The 23,684-nt window shown below is 30.2% G+C and overlaps 2 protein-coding genes across 2 annotated transcripts in view; both read left to right on the forward strand.

The window, feature by feature from the left end:
• LOC105156206 (nudix hydrolase 17, mitochondrial) lies at window positions 9,339–12,794 on the forward strand. Its single transcript, XM_011072279.2, has 5 exons — window positions 9,339–9,642; window positions 9,775–9,889; window positions 10,312–10,395; window positions 11,248–11,376; window positions 12,520–12,794. The coding sequence occupies exons 1-5, from the start codon at window positions 9,572–9,574 to the stop codon at window positions 12,640–12,642; spliced, it is 522 nt and encodes a 173-aa protein (XP_011070581.1). The 5' UTR covers window positions 9,339–9,571; the 3' UTR covers window positions 12,643–12,794.
• LOC105156320 overlaps window positions 13,235–23,684 on the forward strand; it is a 10,961-nt gene continuing 511 nt past the window's right edge. Inside the window, 10 exon segments of the mRNA XM_020691954.1 lie at window positions 13,235–13,363; window positions 13,445–13,796; window positions 14,410–14,527; window positions 14,614–15,179; window positions 15,277–15,375; window positions 15,500–15,947; window positions 19,011–19,164; window positions 20,811–20,950; window positions 21,655–21,780; window positions 21,857–21,983. Coding sequence (XP_020547613.1) covers window positions 13,246–13,363; window positions 13,445–13,796; window positions 14,410–14,527; window positions 14,614–15,179; window positions 15,277–15,375; window positions 15,500–15,947; window positions 19,011–19,164; window positions 20,811–20,950; window positions 21,655–21,780; window positions 21,857–21,983 — 2,248 coding nt within the window. The 5' untranslated portion in view covers window positions 13,235–13,245.

Here is a 23,684-nt window from a genome sequence, read left to right on the forward strand (position 1 = left end):
GTAATAATTTTTACAAAATAATAATAATTATTAAAATCATCAAGTTCATTATTACGACGAAATAAACATTCTAGTCACTAAATATCTATATATATAAATAATAAGATTAAAAAATTGTCACTTTTTTGTTATTATTATTATTATTATTATTTGTAGTTTACGAATTCCATTATTTTTTAATTCTATTTATTTCATAATTAACTTGACTGATGGTGTAAGTTAATTAGAAGCGGTCGGACTGTGGACGTGAAATTATAATGTAATTGGATTTGGTCAAACTTATTGATTGGATAACAGGTACAATTGGTATATGCAGTTTGGAGAGCATAATCAGTCATACGACAATTATAATAAAAAAAAAGTTATTGAAAAAAGGGCATTTTCGAGAATTCGGCTAAATACTGAGGGCCAAAAGGGAAGTGGGAAGTAAGAAATGAGGTCGTAATTTGAACTTGGTCTGAACGAAGAAAACTGTGAAGGCGGTTAAGTTTGTTGGCGGTTGGTGGCCAGCAAAGGCCACAAGTAAAGCATCATTGTATCCCACGTGGGAGTGTGGTGCCCTAACGATGTTTCTCGATGTTCGGTGTCCAAACTTGGTCAGCATATCCACGTGGACACTCACTTTGCTTTTCATTTTTATTTATTAATCTTATAAAAATAAAAATATATCTGAACTGATTGACATATTTTCATGATATGATGTTGTTCCAACGATTTTTTGGCCTGGGCAAAATTCATCCCTTTCCTTCACCATATCATTGCATTTCAAATTTTACACAAGTAGTGCATTTTACAAACATTTGATACATGTCATCTTTCATAAGTGTGTATAGAAAAGGGGCCATATACAAAAATTATTTTCTGCAGCTCTCTTAGTTAAAATGTCAGCCACACTGTTTACTTTTTGATAGTCAAAAAATAACTCGGTACGCATCAAATTCAATCAATTTCTTCTCACATTCATTGAAAAGTAAAAAGAAGTGCTTGGGAGGTCTGGTTTTCCTGTTAAAAAGGTTAACAACAGATACTAAATCAGTTTCAATAAGTACATGTGAAAAATTTTATACCATGAGATGCCCATCATGCCCTGTGATAGCGATTTTGTTTAAATCTTACATATAAAATAACTTTTATACTCCTAATGAACCGTTAGATATTATTTTATATATATATATCACTGATTGAAATAATAAATAAATCAATAGCCAAGATTTTTTCTTATTTAATTCAAGGGTTCATGTTGATGTATATAATCAATGACTTATATCGGTCTAATTAAAATAATAGCTCATATTATAAAAAACATAAAATAAATTGATAACATATAAAAATATTTTTATAATAAATATAGGCATAACATTAATGAAATATAAAAATACCAAAAACAATTGGAAGGGGAGGGGGGGGAGGGGACGACACGTGTGACCCTATTATATCAAATTTTAAACCACCAACTATAGTCTTAAATATTTGAATTAATATGATTACCTATTTATTTCAAATAGTTTATGTCATTTTTTTAACTATGATATTCTATCATATTTATTCTCCATTATCATTCATAGTTACTTGATATTAATAATTAGTATACATATAATTATTATATTGTCCCTAGTTGATAGATTTAGATACTTGATATTGACTATTCTAATCGATTTATTCAAACAATAATAGTTAATTGCTTTCACTTCAATATATATAATATATATGTTTATAATCAATCATATAGATTTATGCTTCATTGTCGCTCATGTTAATTACTTGATCTGTTTTTAATCATATATTAGTTTTTATTTTCAAAATTTGAAGCATATCTATCTAATTATACGCATACCACTGTGGTTAGTAATAAAAAATATGAAGAAAATGGAGGTTCAAAATATAACAAAAATTGTCCAACAATTTATTTCTCATTTTGTCGTGGAACTATTTTCTTTCTTATTTTGTGTTAGTCAGTCAAAATTATTATTTCTTGATAAAGTATTAATTAAAGAAACTAAATAATGTATGATTTGTAAATGATAATGATAGTATTTAAGTAATAATAAAAACATATAATTGGTAATAGAGCATATTTGTCCTTGGGGGATGTTTTGATGTGGGCTTTATGATGATGAATGGATCTGATAATAAACATGGCCCCCAAACTTAAATCTTACAATAATCCCAGGTACAAATATTTGGCATGTACATAGTAATGATTATCAGATACAATTTTCATGTAAAAATTAGACCAAAAACAACTAATCCAGCCCAAAATCACTCCACCTTCAAAACTTATATCCTTATTTAATTGGTTACAGGAGAAGCACATACATAGACAAAGATGGATTTCTGAATATCTATACTTTAATTAATATCATGGACTAAAATTTATTTTACTACCCACATTTTAGTATTATTGTCAAATTGATGTATGAGTTTATGCAATTATTAATCTGATTGATATTCGAGTTTCTCCATAATACAAACCGGCGCATGAGTTTTTACGTAATAATTTATATTAAATTGAGAAATTCTAAAAAATTATATAAATTATGATTTATAATTCAAAAAGGTATTTTGGGCAGTTCACCATAAAAATTAGATGGAAGTATAATGGAGGCTATTTACAGAATAGATTGGTTGTTAGACAAACGTTAAAATAAAGGGTTTGTAATTATATTTTAGAAAAAAATTATATTTTAATTTAACCAAAAAAAAAAGGGTAACTGAAATATTATTATGCCAAAAGAGATGTGACCAATGTTTAGTATTATTATGTGGGTTTTTTTAAGACTATTTATTAAGGTTAATTTTAGACTATTTTAAAGATACATAGTCAGATAACCATTTTCTTGTAGTAATGTGTGGGTGTTTGTCACATTTTATGTAAGAGTAATGATTTGTTTGATCATATTTAATTATATTAACGTATTAATCAATCGAATTGACATATTGTGTGATTATTCAATTTACTAAATTATTAATATAATCACATAATTGTTGTTTCTTTAAACAAAAAAGTATGATAAATATGTCCGCATCAGAGAATGGACATAATAGATTAATATTGGAAGTCATGTTCCTCATAAGTATTGTCTTGATTGTAATTAAATAAAGACTTAGATCAATTAAGTCCGAGTCATAAATAAACAATCATATGGTATGTGAATAATTTCAAGATGTGACAATTTTTTATGTGAATAAATCAGTACTATTAATCACAATCAAAGTAAAAACAAACTGCGGTTTCTTTATGTTTCATTAATTATAATTAATGTTTCGGCATTACTTGCAAAAACAACATATACAATGACCGTTGCGAAGTACTGATCAGTTAGTATTCATTATTAATTTTTTAATTATACTAATTAATTGTAGTAAATATATATATATATATATATATCTTCTAATGTGAGGTATATATACTAATTAAGAAAGAGTAACAAATCAAGTCGTATTATTACACAGAGGAGTACTGACGAATTAGGGTAAGTTTGAACTGTGAGACCTGATACATATCACATGCATAAATTAATTGGGCATGTGCGAGATTTAATTAACTCTATCACGTGATTAATTTTAAAGGAATTTTCACTTTAAATTATAATACTTTATGTATATATACTCATTAGTTGGACACTGAGTTGATTTTTAGTATGTTATCAAGACGCATCGATTTTTATATCGATTTTAAACCACTTAGCTAATAATAAATTTTCTTCTTGGTACGACCTTTGAATATTACTTTTGCACAAGTTTACAGCTTTCAAGACACACTTTAGGAACGCAAAGGGCAAGGGCGGAGTTAATTGCAAAATAAGTCCCACATTATAAGGCATTTTGCAAGTCCTACATTTTAATATTGTTTTGCAAAAATAGTCCCGCGGTTAAAAAATGCTACGAAAAACCAAAAACAACATTTGTGTAACAGGGTAAAAGGGGGTGGACTGGCGGAACAGGTTTTGGGGGAAAATAATAATTGCAATAATAGTCTCGAAAAAGGATAATTGCAATATTAATCTCAAACTATAGGGCCATTTGCAAGTTTCGTCCCATACTTTTAAAAATAACCAATTCTAATCCATGCTTCCGTATTTTGGTGCAAATTAGTCTCACCATTAATCTGATGGAGATGCCACGAGTTTTTAGGGAAGCACGTTGCTTTTCCATCACATTTTAATGGTGATTAATTTTGCACAAAAATATAAAAATATGGGCGAAACTTGCAAAGGACCCTATAATTTGGGACTAACATTGCAATTACCTCTTTCTTTCCCCCAAAGTGTGTTATATCGGTCCACTCCCTTTTCACCCGGTCACACTAATATTTTTTTGGTCTTTCCATCACATTTTTTTACGATGGACTAGTTTTGCAAAAAAAATTTAAAGTGTGGAATTAAATTTAAATATTTTCAAAATATGGTACTAAAATTGTAAAGTGTCCTATAATATGAGACTAATTTTGCAATTAACTCGGCAACCACTCATGTAAATTAGAAGCAAAGTTGGTAACAAATTAGTGTTCCACTTTAATGGTGTCCGGAAATTAGAGAGTAAAAATTTTAGTGAATTTCCAAGTTTGGCATTTATTACACTAATGAACTTATACGATCCAATATGAACCGTTGATTTGAAAATAATTACACGATTGTGAAGACTGATGATGTAAATGGTCGGCTTCAGGCCAAAATTGACGAAGTAAAAAAATAATGGACCCTTAAAGTGTTTTGGTTATTTTCTTTTTATACCTTAAGAATATGTTTGGTTGGAAATAAAAAAGTGGGAATATAAGAAAAGTGAAAGTAAAAAGCAATATATAAGACATAATTTAGTGTTTGGTTAGGAGAAAAAGATGAATGGAAAGGAAAACTCAATGTATATGAAACCCCTCCAAAGCTCAATTTTGTTTCCGTCTAAAATTTGCCGAAAAGCGAAATTATAAGGCCAAAAAAATTAAATATATATATATTTTATGTTTATTTACTATATTTCCCCATGTATACATATATATATATAATTTTCCTCGATTTTTTTCTCCTTTCTATTGATAATAACATACATATTTGCCAGAAAAAAAATAGCAAATTCGCTGAAAAACTATTGCTTTGAAGTCAATGATGAATGTTTTTTATCAATAAAAAATATTTTTATTCTTGTTTGATAATTTTTTTATTAATAAGATTTTTAAAATTTTGATATACTAAAATTATATTAGTATAATATTAATTTATTTATGTTCTAATACAAAATAAAGAGAACGACTATTCACTAAAATAATAAGAAATAGTATTTTCTTCTCCATTTGTTTTCCTCATACCAAACACGTGGAAATATTTGAGATCTACTTCACTTCTGAATCATACCAAGCAACTTGAGAAAATATTAATAATTTTTTTCATCGGTATCTCCCTTTTACTTTCTCTCTCCTTTCATTTGAGCCAAACAAACTTTGAATATCACGCTCCCAATATCAGTATTTATAATTATGGGCCACAAAAATTTATTTAACTTACTAATTTTCAAATATAAAATATGAATGGCCATAATTAATTTCTTTCTTTTCCTTTTTTCGTGCAAGTAGAGCAATCAATCACATCCGTGTGTCATGCATCAATTAATTTATAATTTATTTATGAAAATAAAGAAACATCATAAATTCAATAAAATACAATGAACTCTCATGAAATTTGATATAAGTATAAATACCTCCTTATTATTTATGAAAATTAAAACTCTCTTGATAAAATTATGTAATCTTTAAATGACGGGATGAAGTTGTCAAATTTGCAATTTTGCTATATTTTTTTAAGAAAATTGGAAATTTATAAATAAATTGGACGGAATGGATGAAAAAATTTAAAAATGTGAAGAAAATAAAAAGGTGTCCACTTAATTCATAAATATATTCATACTTTTTTTTAAAAAAAAAAAAGTAAAACTATAATTTACAATCTACTAGTGTATTTTGGTCAATTTACCAAATAAATAAACGAAAAACAGACTACAGATTGGATTAATTATTGAACGGTCATTAAATTAAGAAATAGACATAATGTTCAAACAATAAAATATATATATATATATAATTATATCAAAACTTAAGAGAGCTGATTTTAATTACCCTATTATTTATAATATGAAAGACTCAATTATTCTCAATTGTTTGCCACTTAAACCACACCACGCGAATGGTCATTACATAGATTTTGGTCTCGAAAGAAACAAAAATTAATCTCAAAGAGTTGTGGAGAAGAAGGTTTTTCTTTTTGCTGTCCACTTACTTATAATTATATATAATTTTGTTGGAAAGGTGTCTCATCTACTCTTTTAAGGTACCTAACTGTGTTCTTATCCGTTACAATTCGAGAAGAATAATAAGACTTTTGTGCTTCCGGGGAAATTAATAATTGCTTACTTTGCTATATATATTATGTTATTATTTTCAAATTTATATTCAGAGTTTATTATAGAAAGTGAATGTATAATGAATATGAAAATGAAAGGCCTTTGGAATAATTATTCTGGAGGGAATCGTATGACGTTTAAGTCAATCTAACGGGTGTTTGGCTGAGCATATAAATTTTTTAAAATATTTTATAAAAATATTTGGGAGTTTATAAAATGTCAAGTCGTTAGAAAAAGTATTATTATTGGCTATAACATTAATGATTATGGCAAAAAATTACGGTAAATAACTATTATATATTAATCACGATTGAGTAAAATCGATGCAAAAAATTAGTTTTTCCACCATAAAAAAAATTATTTATCACAACTAGGAGCTATGGAAAAAGCATTTGCCATGAGTCACTCTCACAAAAATCATAGCCGACGATCATTCTGTGGTCAATAACTATTTGCTACAACTATTTATTATTAATCATGTCTTTTAATCATGGGTAAATGTTACATTTCTTGTAGTGAGTGTTTGGTAATTTTTTTTAGAAAAGTATATAGGAGTTTATGAGCTCTTTTAAAAAAAAATTAACAAGTTCCTAATTTATTTTTAGAATTTGGACAGAATTGTCGTTATTGACATAATAACATCTTACAAGCTCTGTTATCTTGTTTTATGTGAACGCTTCAAAAACTTATTGTAAAATAAAATTTATGTTCTAAAATCTTATAATTTTTTATAAAATAAAAATCTTCCAAACAAAATATTTCTTATAGGAAATTCGACATTGTTAATTTAAAATTCATCAATTTAAATAAAACCGTAAATAATTCGTTGCGTATGAAACCTTCTCGACTTATTTTTAGAAAATATTCCCATTCTTAATTATACTTTATTAGAATCTTTATAACATAAAAAATAATTAAGCTTAGCAAGAAATCTACAAAAACAGGAGTACATAATTAAAATAAAATTCCAATCAAAGATGGAAACTAATTTTACTACCAAGAAGACATGCAACACAAGTACGACTTTTATGTTAATAAAAATAAATAAATAAATAACACACACAACCCCCAAAGAATCTTTATTCCACACCGCTACAAAAGTTTTACTACCGAGAAGACCACACAAACACGATTATTGTATAAAATTATAAAACGTCTTTGTTGATTTCACATTACAAGAGCATTGACCCTTATCCACTACACCCAAAATAATAATAATAATCTACGCTATAAATTGTTTCGATTTAAAAATCACAGTTAATCGATACTATTTATTATAGTCAAATAAAATTGATGCGAAAGTTTAAATTTTAACTATAGTTAATCAATATTTGCTATGATTTCCCTATGATCAAAATATTTGCCGCAGTTATTATCTCTAGCAAATGTTTTGACCCCTTACAAAAATAATAATTAATAGTCATTACGCTGTCGAAATTAACTAATATTCGCAACCATCTTTTACCTTTAATGATAATAAAAGGCCATATTTCTCTTAATAATTCGTAACAACCGCATGTGGGCATATTATGAAAGATGGAGATGCACGTGTATGATTGATATGGAATATAATCTTTTTTATTATTTTTTGTTGGTACACTTATCAAAATTCTACCTTGTAGACTTATGTCCACATTCAAGTCGATAGTGTACTCAAATGTATGGTATTTTTTGGCTGTTTGAGCAAATCCAGGCTTTGTTGCATTCTTTTTTGCGTCACTTCTTGTTAACTTTCTAGTAAGATATAAAAATATGTAAATTATTTTAATTTTTAATTCAAATAATATAATTAGTTGAACCAAATCAACTATACATCTGAACTATTTATTAGATTTAATGGGATTAGAATATCCACTTTTGGACGTTAAATTAATAAAAAGTGTTTAAGAAATTTTTAGTTATTTATTTTATATTTATTGTCTTTCATATATAATTAAATAAAAATGATAGAAGTTTAAATATGCATGTATATTCGTATTGAGTGTGCTCTAGTATGTAGCCGCTATATATGATAGGTATAAAATAATACTTTATTTGCTTGATGTAGAGTATATATATAAATGATTAATTAATGGTATGTACAATTTATAATGCAATTAGTCAAATTTGATCGAATTTAATTTAAATCAGAATTTCTATAATAAAAAAAAATTGATAGAGAGAATTTTAGTTCAAATCTAGTTCGGTCAAATTTAAATCAATTATATGGCAAGTATAATACATTTGTTGTGTAATAGATGTATAATTAAGAGATGTGATTAATTTCAGAACAAATGTATCATATTTACTCTATAATTAATTTGATTCAAGTGAATTTGGTTGTACCTAAAATTTTTCAATTTGATGTTAGGCTTTACCACATTAATTCAGAGCTCAGGGCACAAACTCCAACAACATGGGCTTTCAATTTGTTATTTCTTAGACCCTAAGCTATCCATGCAATATAACATTAGATAACATTATCTACAGAAATTCATAAAAGAAATATAGGTAACATTAAGGCCATTTAAAGTAATATAAATGAATTCTTCAAAACACTATACAATAACTACATGGAACACAAAAACGCGCATATAAAATCGTACATATTTTAAGAACAGAACAGATTCTAACGTGCTATGTTCCAATATGTGAAAGGATCATGACAATGTATTTATACAAAATACATAAGTACGTTTCAAAATATAACACGTCCCAATATTCCATTATTCAAACATGTATAGAGCGAGCGAGAATACACTGGAGAATATATTCCGAATTAAATTCTACTATATCAAAAAAGAAAAGAAAGGAAATGCTAATTAAAAAAAGGGTTGTTGAAACTTGAAAAGAGAAACATCAAAGAAACTCACTAAAGTTGGACTGGAGATCAAATGTTTGGACCGCAACATGAGGCGTGACGACGCGTCTGCATTTACTCACCCACATCTCATTAATAAAAATGCCCGACTGCCCTTCTCTTTCAAAACCATGTAATTGTTTATAACTTCAATTCTGCACACAAAAACGCCCACCTTTTTTTGCCTTACCCCTTCATTCTTTTCTTATCCACTATAATTAAAATTCTCACTCAGACAACAGGGAGATAGGCTATATAACCACCGCTCCTTCCCTTCATTTTCCAACACACACACACAGACACAGTAGAAAGTGTGGAAGAGAGCTATCTAGCAAGGAGAAGATGGTATGTATGGTTGCTCGGACAGGGAGGCATCTGCAGAGGTACAACCAAGATCATCGGCTCGTCGTTGGGTACGTAAGTTTAGTATATATAAATATATATTTCTCATGTTGATGTTTGTGTAATTAGGTACGAGGTTTGTAGGGTTTATGTTGTTGGTCTTGATTGATGATGTTCAATTCTTGATCATATTGCTACTGCAGATGCATTCCATATAGGTACAAGAATGGGAAGAAGGGGTGCAGCCCGGAAGATCATCATGAGCTGGAAGTTCTTGTCATCAGTTCAAAAAAGAGTGATGCAATGATGTTTCCCAAGGTGATTTATTCGTCAATATTAAATATTACGTTCGTGGTGTGATTAGTTCAGGTCTGACAATGCCCGACCTCGTCAGGAATTTCTCGTGCATGCGAGTTGCAACTCTTTCTTAGAATTTTACGTCCGGCCGTGATGGTGTTCTGACCATTTTAATTAACTTGACTATTGAAAATGTTCCATTTAATTGAATAATACTAAACGATATAATTTTTGATAATATTGAAATTGAGAAAAGGGCAGAAGCAGTAATTTTTGAACGGAGAGACTATTTGTATATGTTTTTTTTTTTGGGTTCCATGAAAAGAGAAAAAAAAAATAAAGTCCAACTCATAATGAAAAATGTATGCCCACAAGGGTATTTATTATTAATATTAATGTGCACATACTTATAACTAACAACTGATATTAACTAATTAATGCAGGGGGGTTGGGAAGTTGATGAATCTGTGGAAGAAGCTGCTTCTCGCGAGTCGTTAGAGGAAGCTGGGGTTCTTGGAAATGTTGAGGTAATTAATTATATTTTTACAATTAATCATTAATATATATATATATATAGTTTTTATTTGTTTTGATGACTTATGGGTTGTGGGTGGGGATGTTTAGATGTATATAGTAGCAGTAGTGGCACATTATCTTTTTGGTACATATAATAAATTATAACATTTGATATTTAAAATATATTATAAATATCGGTTAATTATACTTAAACTCTCCAAAAATGCAAAATCACACTTTTCTCTAAAAAAGTTTTAAAATTACACTTATACCTTCTCCGAAAATTTACTGTTTACACCCGACCTTTTATTGTTAGTGTTTGGACGAAAATTGCCGACGTTAACAAAAAAATTAAATAAGCTTCTAGTTTTGCCTCTCATTTTACATTCCTATATAGTAATTTTGTCATTATAGTTTTTACTTATAAGTAAAAAAATATACATTAAAATGTTAAATAAGAGGTAAAATTGCAAATTAATGTAATTTTTTTTGCTAACTTCAGCAGTTTTTATTCAAACCCTGACGAAAGGGGGATCAGGTGTAAATAAAGAATTTTTAGAGGCGATGTAAATGCAATTTCAAAACTTTTTTAGGAAAAAGTATAATTTCACATTTTTAGAGGGATCAAAGTATAATTAATCCATAAATAAAAGTAAAATATATAAACCGACGCATCATATTGAAAATAAAAATCAACTTATCAATTAATGTAAAATTTAAATAATTGAATAAGTTAGTTATCTTATAAGTTGAACGGAATTTTTTAAGATACAAAAGATTAATATCGCAGTATCAAAATCGTCATTTTGTGTCTATAATCATTTTTTTCTTTTATAACAGTATGGATGTATATGAAATTGCAGTGTGAACTAGGAAGATGGATATTCAAGAGCAAGAGCCGTGAGCTGTACCACCAAGGTTTCATGTTTCCTTTGCTTGTCACACAGCAACTTGATCTCTGGCCAGAAAAAGCTGCCCGCAAAAGAGAATGGGTATGCTGCTACTCTACCCTTACTCCATGCCTTTCTTGCTTTTCTTCATTAAATGCATTTTAAAAAGTATTATAGTTTGGCTTTATAGTTAAAGATGGATGTAATTTTAATCCTGTAATTTATGAAAATGATACTTTTCGTGTTGCATGAATTAATATTCGTAATTTTGGTCTTGTAATCTTAAACTTTTGGAAATTTTCATTATTGTATGTGACTTGCATATGACTCAATTAAATTACAATTTTAGCCCTGTAATCTATAACTTAAGAATCATTGGTATTTTTAATCCTGTAACTTAGGGGAGTTGACATTTTTTGTCCTGCGCGAATTGATTTACATAACTAATTAATTTTGCAATTTTATTGAGTCATGCATAAGTCACATGTAATTTCTCAGTCAAATTAGCCGAAGAAGGACTAGAATTACCAAAATTATAAAGTAACTAAATTGCGAAATCAATTTGTATAGGGCCAGAAATGCCATCCCCTTATGTTAGAGGGCAAAATTGCACTTTGTCTGCGCTCGTAATCACTTAAAATTAGCACTTGTCAACTTATTGTTAAAAATATAAGTTAAAAAAAGTGTGTTTAATTTACAACTTCTGAATTTGAATTGTTTAAACAATATGATTTAAGTTAAAAGCTATAAGCAACTGGTCCCCTACAAATTTTGCAGTGTATGGTACATATTTTAAATGTTGAGTTGTTTTTTCATACACTTATATTTTTTTCTCACTTTTCATTTTTATTTTCGAACACTCAAAATTTTTCCAACTACTAAATTTTTTTGATAATTTATTCACATCACAAAAGCAAATACCCCTTAATTAATTAAAAAAGAAAAAAATTGTGTAAATATCTTATAAGTAACTAAAAAATAATTATATATATGTACAATTATTATTCCATACCCGAACACTGAAATAAAGGATTTGAACAGTATATATAATTTCCAAAATCACATCCTTCTAGTGAGACAGTTTCTAAAAAATAAACTTATAAAATTTTAGTTAAAATAGACAATACTTGACGTAAGATACTTCAAATGAGATGGGACGATTGCGTAATATATTTAGTATATTTTTTGAATGAAGAAATAATGGCTAATATTATTAATTAATTAATTGTGTTTGGAATTGTGCAGATGAGTGTGGATGAAGCAAGAGAGGCTTGCGGGCAGTGGTGGATGAAAGAAGCCTTGGACATCTTGGTAGACAGACTTAGATCTTCACCCCTTAAACAGGAAAACCATGTTCAATCCATGTAGAGATGCATTAAACATTCAAATATTCTCTTTTTCTTTTTCTTTTTCTTTTTTCTGTAAAGAATTTATAATTCTGTTTAGTAGAAGTCCATGGATCTCCTCAACATTAGGGACGATCAAAGGGCTTCAAATATACATTGATTAACGCTCCCACACGTTTATTTGTTTGTTTAAGGATTTTAATTTCATTATTATTAGAATTTTACTTAATTTCTCAATGCTTCAGTACCATAACACAGACATGGAGCGGTCTTTTTATAATTATATTTCCCTCATACTTACAGAAGAAAACAACAATTATTCCTACTTCTTAGGTGTACGTAATGTGTCTTCTTATCCCAGTATAAAGATACTGTGAAAAAATTTAATTTTCGCTACATATAAATAATTATAATTTTTAGATCAGTATTATTTAATTACAACAAAAATAAAATTAATGTAAAAACATAAATTTGTACCGATGGCCAAATGCTTAGTTAGATTTTAAATGACTAATGTTTTAGTCTCATTTGCATATAATTAATATTTAATAAATTAAGTTTATCATGCAAATATCATACTTCCGTAATTCTATAATACATTTATGTGTATAAGGGAGAGCTGAATATGCAAGTGTATGAGTTATCACCACTTACTTCGGCCATAAGCCCTTTGATGCTGCTACAGTTTGAGTTCGGAAGTTCAATTCTACCCAATTTGATGCAGATACAGCCATTGTCGTACGGTAAATAAGTAATGTTGAATCCAAATTTCTACCTCAAAATCCTGAAATCCCAATTACCAAACCCTAAATATTATTTGTCAGTTTCTCATATCCACAAGCCGACCTCCAAGAATCCTTTACTCAACAATCCTGCGATTCAATTCGTCCTGAATGAAGCTAAAGAATTCCAACCCTCGAAAACCCAATTCAAGTCTCATGCTCAAGAGGAAGAAGAAGAGTTTTTTCCCCATAAGCAGAATGGGTTTAGTTCAAATATGCAGATTTCACATCCGTGGCGTGAATGGGTGGATTTGATGGAGAAATTGTTAAAAAATGGGTATTTTGATGAGATCGGAAACCCTTTTGCAAATATTGGTGAATTGGGCAGTAAAGAGGCGAACTTAATAAGAACTGCTTCCTTGAATTTTGCCCGCGACAACTACCAACTTATAAGGTACAATCCCTATCGTGAGTTTGACTGAAATGTTATTATTTTTTGAAGTTTTTAACTTTTTTTCGCAGATTATAATTTGTTTTAACTTCATTTGAGTTGTTTTTAGTGAATGTTAGGCGTATGGACTATGGAGTGGGTGCAAGTAGATTTCCTGTTTGATATTGGGACTGAGTGAAATGAATTTTGACGCTGTAAAATGAACTGTTCCTTTAGTCGGGTACTCGGGTTTGTACCTTAGCTTTAGGTGTGCTGAGGAATAATTGCTGTCTGCACCTGATATTTGCAGTAATAAGCTTGCATGTCTTATGTTCTACATCTTGAGTAGAAAAGTATATTCAAGTAAAATTAAGACAAAGAGGGCTTCGCCTGTCCATGGAAATAGCTAAACAGAGATAATATGTTTACTTTTCCCTCTGGAATAGGGACTTTCTTGATTAAGCTAATTAACCAATCATAACAGGGTCTTGCAAGCAAGTTCGCTGATCGTGTCCATTTCTATAATTGGTGTAGTATAATTACAGTTTAGTTCGTATTCTTCACATTTCTCATGTTTATTTGCTTGAATGATTGGACTTGCTGTTTTAATATGCATATCAAAGCTCTATTTATGCAGATACTTGTCACGGAAAGATATTATGGTAATTGTTGGGTCTGGGTGTCCAAGCACAGATAGGAAAGTTGTCAACTCGGGAAAGCGTTTAAGAGCTCATGTGGGAATTAATGAAGGAAATGTATGACTTAATGGTACCTTTTGATTTATGAAAGCAATTTATGCAAATATTAGTCTGTTATAAGATAATTGAATCTGTTTTAGTAGGTTTGCAGCTCCTGCATCTTAAGAGGTGATTGTGATAGAGCGTATGTAAAGGCACGTGAGGATGAAGGAGGTAGGACTGTGGATGTTATGCGATTTTTGTTGACATACGGTCTTGATCCCATAGTTGGTTCTGTGGAAAACAAGCCAAGCATAAACAAAAGGGTTAAAGAATCTGTAAGAACATTGTTGAAAGAAATGGTGGAGATTAAAGTTGAGCGACATGATTGTGAACCACCAAAGGCCAACACCCCGGGTTGGAACCCGTCCGCCCAAGAAAACGATATTAACCAAGGTAGGAGGCGAATTAATGTTCCAATGAAGCAAGGCGACTGGATTTGTCCCAAGTAAGATGCACATCCAGCCTATATAGTATACGTTTGCCTTTACAGTCCTCAATGTAAAAAATGTTTATTAAATTTCTATATTTTTTCTAGATGTAATTGCCTTAACTTTGCCCGAAATGTCAAGTGCTTGCGCTGTGATAGCTTCTTCCAGGAAAGACTTAGAAAAATAGCAGAAGACCAGGAACATCTTCCCTTGAAGAAAGGAGATTGGATATGTGACAAGTAACAATCTGTTGAAATAAGTCTATCCTCTTTCACTAGTGTACATTATTGTTAATTCTCCTTGTTTCCTTTGTTTCTTAAAGGGTTACTTTTGCAGATGCAACTTTTTGAACTTTGCAAGAAATACAAAGTGTTTACAGTGTAAGGAGAATCCTCCAAAGCGGCAACTTAGTCCTGGAGAGTGGGAATGTGATTCGTAAGACTTTTCCTTTGTCTTCATGTGATTTTGAGAACCACCTAAGTAGACTTCTGATATCATCAGAGGATGTGGTTTATGTATTCTTTCTTTGCTTTTGTTTCACTTGGATGTGTATTTGTAGGTGTAACTACATCAATTTTCGAAGAAATATGGTGTGTCTGAAATGTGACCATAAGAGACCAATTGCATCGAACACTGCATATATTGCATCTCAACCAATGGACAATAATGTAAAGAATCATCAGATGCAGCCTTGGTTTGTACCAGAGAAGCAAAATAGGGATGAAGGTAATAATTCGTTTGAATTTGTTGAGAGTGGGAGTCGAGGTCATAGTGGCTCAAGCGTGTGGAATCAGGTGCCAGGTTTCATGGACTTCCCAGTTGTTGGAGGCAAGAGTGATGTGTCCAGGAACGTGCAGATGCAAGAATCATGGAAGACGGAAATGGCCCATACAAGGCGAACTGCGGTTAATGCTAAGGATGGTACTGGCAGTTACAAAAGTGAATTTCTTGCATCTGGTGATGACGATGAAATGGCTGAGTGGTTTGGATGTGGAAAAGAGACATGCTAACGGACATCATGTTCAACAGCGCCAGGGCATTCCTTGCTCAATGCAAGGATGCGTAACAAATGAATTCCACAAGACGACATACCTTTTTCATGCTTACGAAGTGATCTACTCTATCTACCACATGATGACCGTAGGCGGATTATGTACTAAAGTTGCGCTGATTGCTAGGGCAGGGGAAGTGGTGAATTGTACCATGTGTTTTTGCTGAACGTTCCTTCTTTTATTGAGAAATTAGGGTTCAGAATCTCTGCTCTTTTTGCCCCAACTTCTGGTCTAATGAAAACTCAGGCTCCATGGATTTTAAAGAAAGAAAAATAATATAGTAAAAGGGCTATTTTCTTGAGTTTATAATTATTTGAAATATTTTTATAAAATGCCTGAAAATTTACAATTCACATTATTAATGTTAGATAAATTGCTTGAGAATAATTTTACATACTCTCAAAAAAATACTAAAGAATTGTCAATTTATTTTTACGCATGATGTATATGTTGGTAATACACATTTATTTATTAGGGTAAAAAAGTAATATTTTATATAAAAGTCATGTAATAAATACATACACCCTATCACAGATATAACATCCAGTACCACTATAAATACTCAAAATATTATTTTTTACAATGGTTACTATTCGTTTATTTGACAATACACTATACACTCTCTTAAAGATTCTATATAAAATTTAATTTTATCTGGTGAGTTGTTGTGTCGAGCGTAAAGTTCCCATTTCATCCTCCATCAAAATCACAATCGCATCACCGCAATTTTTTTTTCAATATTACACATGTTAATTAAAATATAATAAATAGCTGTACAGTTTTATTTTATCTAAATATTTAAATTAGTTTCTTGCATATTGTAAATTGTCGGAGCTCATAGATATTTCTATAAACTTAGGCATCTAATTAAGTTGAATATTCTATCCTCTACGTACATAAATCATTTTCAGGTTAACAACGTCAAATCGGAATGAGCGAAGTGATGTACTTTTCTTTCTTTGAGTATAAATTTTTAATCAATATAAGGGCTAATTGCATTTATACATCATTTAAAAATGTAAAATTATATTTGTCTTTAAAAAAAATTAAAATTTTATTTATACCTCTTTTATGAGAATTTTTTATTTACAATTATGCCCCTTTCACTAGGATTTTTAAATGAAAAATATTGATGTCGATCGAAAAATTTACATAAACTCTTAATTTTACCCCTTATGTAATATTTTGTATAATTTATCGAGAAAGATGCCTCTATAATGTTTTTATACTTATAAGAAGGAATATGTAATATACATATATATATAAGTATTATATACAAAATATTAACATTGAATAAAGCATAGTCATTAATGAATTAAGAACTATTTATATTGTCTATAATTTATACAGAATGATGAATGAAGCCTAAAATTATAAGATTATGAATTTTTTTTATGTCAGTATTCTTTATCCAAATTCAAATAAAAAGGATACAATTATAAATAGAGACTTCTAAAAGAGGATACAAGCATAATTTCAAAAAAAAAAAAAAATTGAAGAAAAGTGTAATTTCACTTTTAAGAGAGGATTTAAGTGTAATTAACATTTGATAATCTCCTTCCAATAAACTTTAGTCAAAGGCAAACTTAGTTTGATTAGATCCTACAGCACACGGATACCACGTGACATGATTATGGATTATCATGATACAATAATTTTTAAGAAATAAAATCCTAAAATTTAAATAAAATATGATCGCAGATATTATAATTTTACTAATGATACCTTTATAATTAATATAATTAAAATTTAGAAAAAAAGAATTTTCTTTAAAAAAAATTATAACTTCTCAATACATTATTTTTAATTTTATAAATCTTTTTTCAAAAATATTTATTATGTCTTCCTGAATTGTATATATTAATCACAAAGTAAAAATTAAAATTAAAAAATATTATATTCATTATATAATTAATTTAGAATTTAATTAAATTCAATTTGAATTAGAATTTTTTTTTATATTGACCAGAAGTAGAAGATTATGCGTCATGATTGACAGGCAAATATAGTGAAGTTCAATGGGTCAACGAATGCAACCTGGCCTGTTAACTCCCATCATAGGATGCATACATGCCTTCCATATTTCATTTTATTTTTTATTTTCAATCTATTTGTTTATTTATATATTCTTACTATTATTTTCATATCATTATTATATTTACCTTATATATTCTTACTCTTAATAAGTTTTTTGTCAAACAAAATGTAAGTTTACCTTATAAAATAAAGGATAAATTACAACTAATTTTCATGAAGTTCGACATAATTACAAATGCCCTCTTGTTATTTGAAAATTTATCAATACCCCCTTGATTTTAACAACCGTCTAACAATTAATACAACTCGTTAGTCTTTGTTAAATTTTCATATATTTGTGGTGAATTGATCAAAATACTCTTATGGATTATGAATTATAAGTTTATTAAAATTTTCTGAATATTTTTATGGAATTGTGTGGATAGTTTTTTTTCTACAGTTTTTCAAAATTTTCCATCTACCTCATCGTTTTGGCTAAATTGTATAGTTTTTCAAATACTCCATCTAAAAATTACATAATTTCATCAAATATTATGAAGTATTTATAATTTTTTAAATAATAAAAAAAATTCATAATTATTTAGACCTGAAGAGAGCTTGTTTTAATTTACCCTAAATTAAACACATATCCACTTAAAAACAACTCTAGAAAAGGCAAATAATTAATAACAAATTTAATTATTCGGGGTATACTTCAACGTAATTTTCTTCTTTTAATTATTTCCTCTAAATTCTATTGAAAAAAATAAAAGATGAAATAAATAAATAAAATATTTTATTTAGTTATATAATTTCAGACCCAAAAGAAAAAGAAGGCGGTTTTGTAATAAAGTATAATTTTGGGGTATAAAAGCTTTTGTCGCTATTCCAATCTGCGCTTACTTTGTAAAGGTGAAAGAGTAAATGGCAGCTTTATTCTTTCCTTGCGATTTATCCTCAAAGCTTGCGAAAATATGCACTGTCCTGAAATTGAAATAAAAGACTCACTCCCTTCACTTCTCTACAGCAGTAAAATTCGCACTCTTTTTATCAATCAAATCAAAGTTCACCCCCTTTTTTTCTCTCTCTCTAAAGATTTCTTCATCTCCGAAACCGCAGCGAGAAATGGGTTCTGAAGGATCATCGCGGGTTGTTGGTAAGCTTGGAATTTGACCCCCGGAATTCTCGTTCCCCTTTTGTGAATTTATCGGATCAAGTCAATTTTAGTCTTCTTCTTCGTTTTTCCTTTTTGTTTCCGTTTCTCTTTTAGATGGAGTAATGGTTTCACAGTTCTATTTGAGGGACTAGGGTTGCTGGTTAAAATGCCTGAATTAGTGAATTCGATGTGGGTTACTGTTGAATCTGTTATGGCGTGTTGTTGTTCATCAGTTTCTTTTTATGCACGACTTTGACCTCCTTCAATTTTTCTTCTTGTAAAAGGAATTGCGCGATTGGAGCTCTTGAGAGTTAAAAGGTTAGGTGGATGTTATGGACAGAACAACTAGGGTGGAAATTTTGATAGAAACAGAGAGAAAAAGGGTTAAGAGAGAATTCGTAGTACGGAATTTTTGGAGGAAAAATTAGCAGCTTATTTCTGTAGGATAAGGGTAAAAATATGTATTCGTGCTGTGGCTTAGGGCAACTTAATCCATTTCCTCCCCTAATAATCGTGCAGAGGTAAAACGCTAGAGTATTGGTTGAAACATGCAATTACTTGGGGCGTCCTCTTTGCCTAATTTGGGTGCATTCATAGAAAAGTTAACAGATTTATGCCTTGCTGCCCCCAAAATTGGCTCAAGAACAGTAGACTTAAATGGAAGTACTAGCTAAAGAAAAACCCTTAGTTTTGCAAAAACAAAAAAAGAAATCATTGCAAAAACATCCTTTTAATTTCTTAAAGGCTGTCATTTGGTTTAATACCCAACAACCTGCCTGCACCGACCAAACAATTATTCAGGTCAGTGCAAAGACTTTAAAGTGAGAATGAGTTGAGTAAGTAAGATGTTAAAAATTATGAATCAGCTGCCATTGGTTAAAGAGAGTTTATGGGGCTCATGGAAAGACATACACATTGTGTAGACATCAATTCCCACCTGAAGATGGCTGATGGTAACATCTTACTATATTCTTATAACCATTCCTATTTCAGTTTGTGTCTTTTTGTTTTATGGATTTATTGAAGTAGAGCCTATTTTTCCTCTAATATTCTTGGAAAATTATCACTGTCTCACATGCTGGGATTACATTTGATGACTAGTGTGTAATTTTAAGATTTTCGTTGTCCTTGTAGTTCCGAATTATTATAATTGTTTTTTGTTGATATAGTAATAATCAATGATAGTAAACAGTAATAATAATTTGTAATATCCATTGACCAACTGATATTTGTTTTCAACTACTTAGAAACAAGTAACAGGCCTCTACTTTCGAGTTCAATTTTCTTTGCTCCTATATCATTATCAAACCAAGTATCGAAATTGTTCCTTTAGGATGTTCTTCTCAGTTAATAAGCCTATTTAACATTTGTAATTTATGCATTGCATCTTTAGTTAAATTAGTGTGAACTGTGATGCAAACACTGTTCTATGTATATAATTTCTACTTTGGGCTTTCTGCTTGGCGCTTATGAGATGGATGAACTGAGTCTTTCACCATTTTTTATATCACGTTGTTGATGTAATGTTTTCCAAATCGGATATACTAGCTTTACTGCTGCATTTTGAGATCTTGCTATTGTGATGTTCTTTTGGAAACATTGGTCTATAATGTGGTAAATTTCATAACCAAATTGCTTTCTTTCAGTGCCTAGGAACTTTCGGTTATTGGAAGAGCTTGAGAGAGGAGAGAAGGGGATAGGTGATGGAACTGTGAGCTATGGGATGGATGATGCTGATGATGTATACATGCAATCATGGACGGGAACCATCATTGGTCCTCCTAATGTTAGTTCTTTCTTTTAATCAGTATCACCTATGTGGTAGTCTTCTTTAAACTATACATGTATCATGAGTTTTCCAGGTATTTACTGCAATTGCTGCTGCAGGTTTTTATGTCTATTTTCTCCAGTGTGTACTTTTTTGTTGTACTTGCACTTTAGTGGTGCATTTTCTTGTTTAATGAATTCATGCATCAGCAAGTTTATTTTTGTGTTTGGTGACTTAATGAATAGCTTAGTAAGCTGTATATGAAGTTCAAAATGTGAGACTCAATCACATGCTTGATTGGGTAAAAAATGACAGCCGATATTAGTACCGGCTCGTTGCTTTTATTGACCTTGGAGTTCAATAGGAGATGAAATCATGTGCTTGATTGGGTAAAAATTAGCAGTTGATATTACTATCACCTAATTACTTTTACTTGATCTTTATCAATTTTTCCATTTCATTCACTTCAAGTCATCCTTTATTGTTATCGACTCATTGTACTTCCTTTTCCTTTTAAAATGTGTTTTCCTTTTAGCAGTTTCTTCTTTGAACAATTGGTTTATCAAAACAACGACATAATGTCCTTGATTATGCATTTTCACAACGATTGGAAGCTCTTGTTAAGAAACCCTATTGCTATCTCTTCAATCATTACGTACAAGTATGCCATTGGATGCCGCTAAAAGAATTAGTTTATCTAATTTCTGAAAGTTGCTCAACAGACTGTACATGAAGGACGCATATACCAGTTGAAATTATTCTGTGGGAAGGATTATCCAGATAATCCACCAAGTGTAAGGTTCCAGACACGGATAAATATGAGCTGCGTTAATCAGGAAACTGGTGTGGTAAGTACTGGTTTTTGTGATACATAATATGTGCTCATATGCTTTAATGCAAACTTTTGGGTGATCAAATTTCCAGGTTGAACCCAGTCTCTTCCCCATGCTAGCTGCTTGGAAAAGGGAGTACACAATGGAGGACATATTGATGCAGTTGAAAAAAGAAATGATGTCTCCCCAAAATCGTAAATTGGCTCAACCTTCGGAAGGTTTGTCATCTTTTAACTTATAAGAAAAATAGAAGTTTGTGGATCCCTAGTAAGTCACTTTTGTTTTCTTGTAAAGCTGTAAATTGTAGATTTGAAGATTCTCTTACTGTAGGGATACTACTCAAAGTTTTCTGAATCAGAGTTGCTCTAGGCATATGCTTAGAGAACCTGGGGAAAATTTCCCATGTCAGAATATGGGAAATCCAATATTTCGTAATTCTTTAACCAAAAAACTATGCATAAATATCTTATTTGTTATGGTGACGACAATTTTTCTCTTTAAGGTTGCCTGATGAAGAATTGCATGTAATGGTGGGATAGATAATGATGAAACAAAAAGCTGTTGGCCGCAGCATATTTACATTTATTTGATAAGTCATTAGGAATTTTATGTGAAAACAAGTTTTCAATTGTAACACATCTGTAATAAAACAAAGATGAGAAGATTTCTAATTTATGAGGTTGCTAGTTATAACAAGGCCTGGACCTTTTTAAAAGATTGTACTTCTTCTCTTTATAAATGAAATTCACTTACAAGTTGTACTTGATTGCATATGACCATGTACAGATGACCCCTGGTCAATTGAAATGTTGGAAACATTCATCTTATATTAGTAAATATTTCACCTCATGATTTATGTGAGGGATGACGGAGTGTTAAAAGCGAACTTTGAGATTATTCTGGCAGCACTTGGAAAACACCTTAGTCTTGAAAACATGTTTGGACTTTGAACTCCTAATTCTGAGTACTATTTGCTGACTAAGCCTCGTCTCCTAGCTGAATGTTATTCCTTCCAATGTTGCTTTTGTTTCTAGCTGAATGTTATTCCTTCCAATGTTGCTTTTGTTTTTTTACTTTCTGTTGCTTCACTTTTATTTGATTTTGATATTCTTTCTCTTTCATATTTTGATCTTCCATATATCTCGTTTCCTTATTGTAAAAATTGAATAACGATTGAATATTAGTAGTTATTGCGCATCAGCATTTTACTTTGAGAGCATGTAACCTCTCTATATTGAATACAAAGCAACGCATGGAGAGGGATAGGTCTGCCAACAAATACATGGCCTTAACTGTACTTTTTTGTTTGTACAGGACAAGTTTTGAACTCTCAGATGCATGCAACTGTTATTTGCATGTGGAGAAGTGACTGAAACATAGGGCAATTATCGAGTGGTTACCAACAATAACAAAATGAACATTCCTTAGTTAAAGTATGATTCAACAATGGCATTGACAGGGGAGAAACATGGACTAAGATGTCTAAAATTAGTAACGAGGCATAGGTGTATCCAAACCTTGATATGCACTATTCCCGTAACATATTGAACGAATGGTTCTCTGTTTAAGAACATAAGTTGTTGGAGAGGAGAGATTTTCATTTGTTAGTCTTGAAGATGCTACAAATCAAAACATTTCGTTGGGGATATTTCTACTTCAAACAGAGCAGAGGTCTATTTTATGGTCACCTTTTGAGTTATATCTTGTTGCTGAGGTTTATTCTCTATCCTACATGCTGTAAATGCAAATGCCAAGACATCAAGATGTATGATTCTTGCTGTTGTTTTGGCTGTACCTCTATTCATGACTTAGTTCCTGAAAAGTTCTTCGATTCCATAGCGCACCTGATGGTCACTACTTCATATTCCCATATTGGCAAAAACTATAGCTTCTAGCAGCCTGACAGAAGTAAAAATTTT

This window comes from Sesamum indicum, linkage group LG2, assembly GCF_000512975.1.
Source record: "Sesamum indicum cultivar Zhongzhi No. 13 linkage group LG2, S_indicum_v1.0, whole genome shotgun sequence".
Classification (NCBI taxonomy): Eukaryota; Viridiplantae; Streptophyta; class Magnoliopsida; order Lamiales; family Pedaliaceae; genus Sesamum; species Sesamum indicum.

What these genes read in the sequence shown, in the direction of transcription:
- LOC105156206 (XM_011072279.2), top strand. Translation starts at nt 9,572, where the DNA reads ATGGTATGTATGGTTGCTCGGACAGGGAGGCATCTGCAGAGGTACAAC. An exon ending in GATCATCGGCTCGTCGTTGG is followed by an intron (nt 9,643 to 9,774) that starts GTACGTAAGTTT and finishes TTGCTACTGCAG; the next exon opens with ATGCATTCCATATAGGTACA. An exon ending in ATGCAATGATGTTTCCCAAG is followed by an intron (nt 9,890 to 10,311) that starts GTGATTTATTCG and finishes TAATTAATGCAG; the next exon opens with GGGGGTTGGGAAGTTGATGA.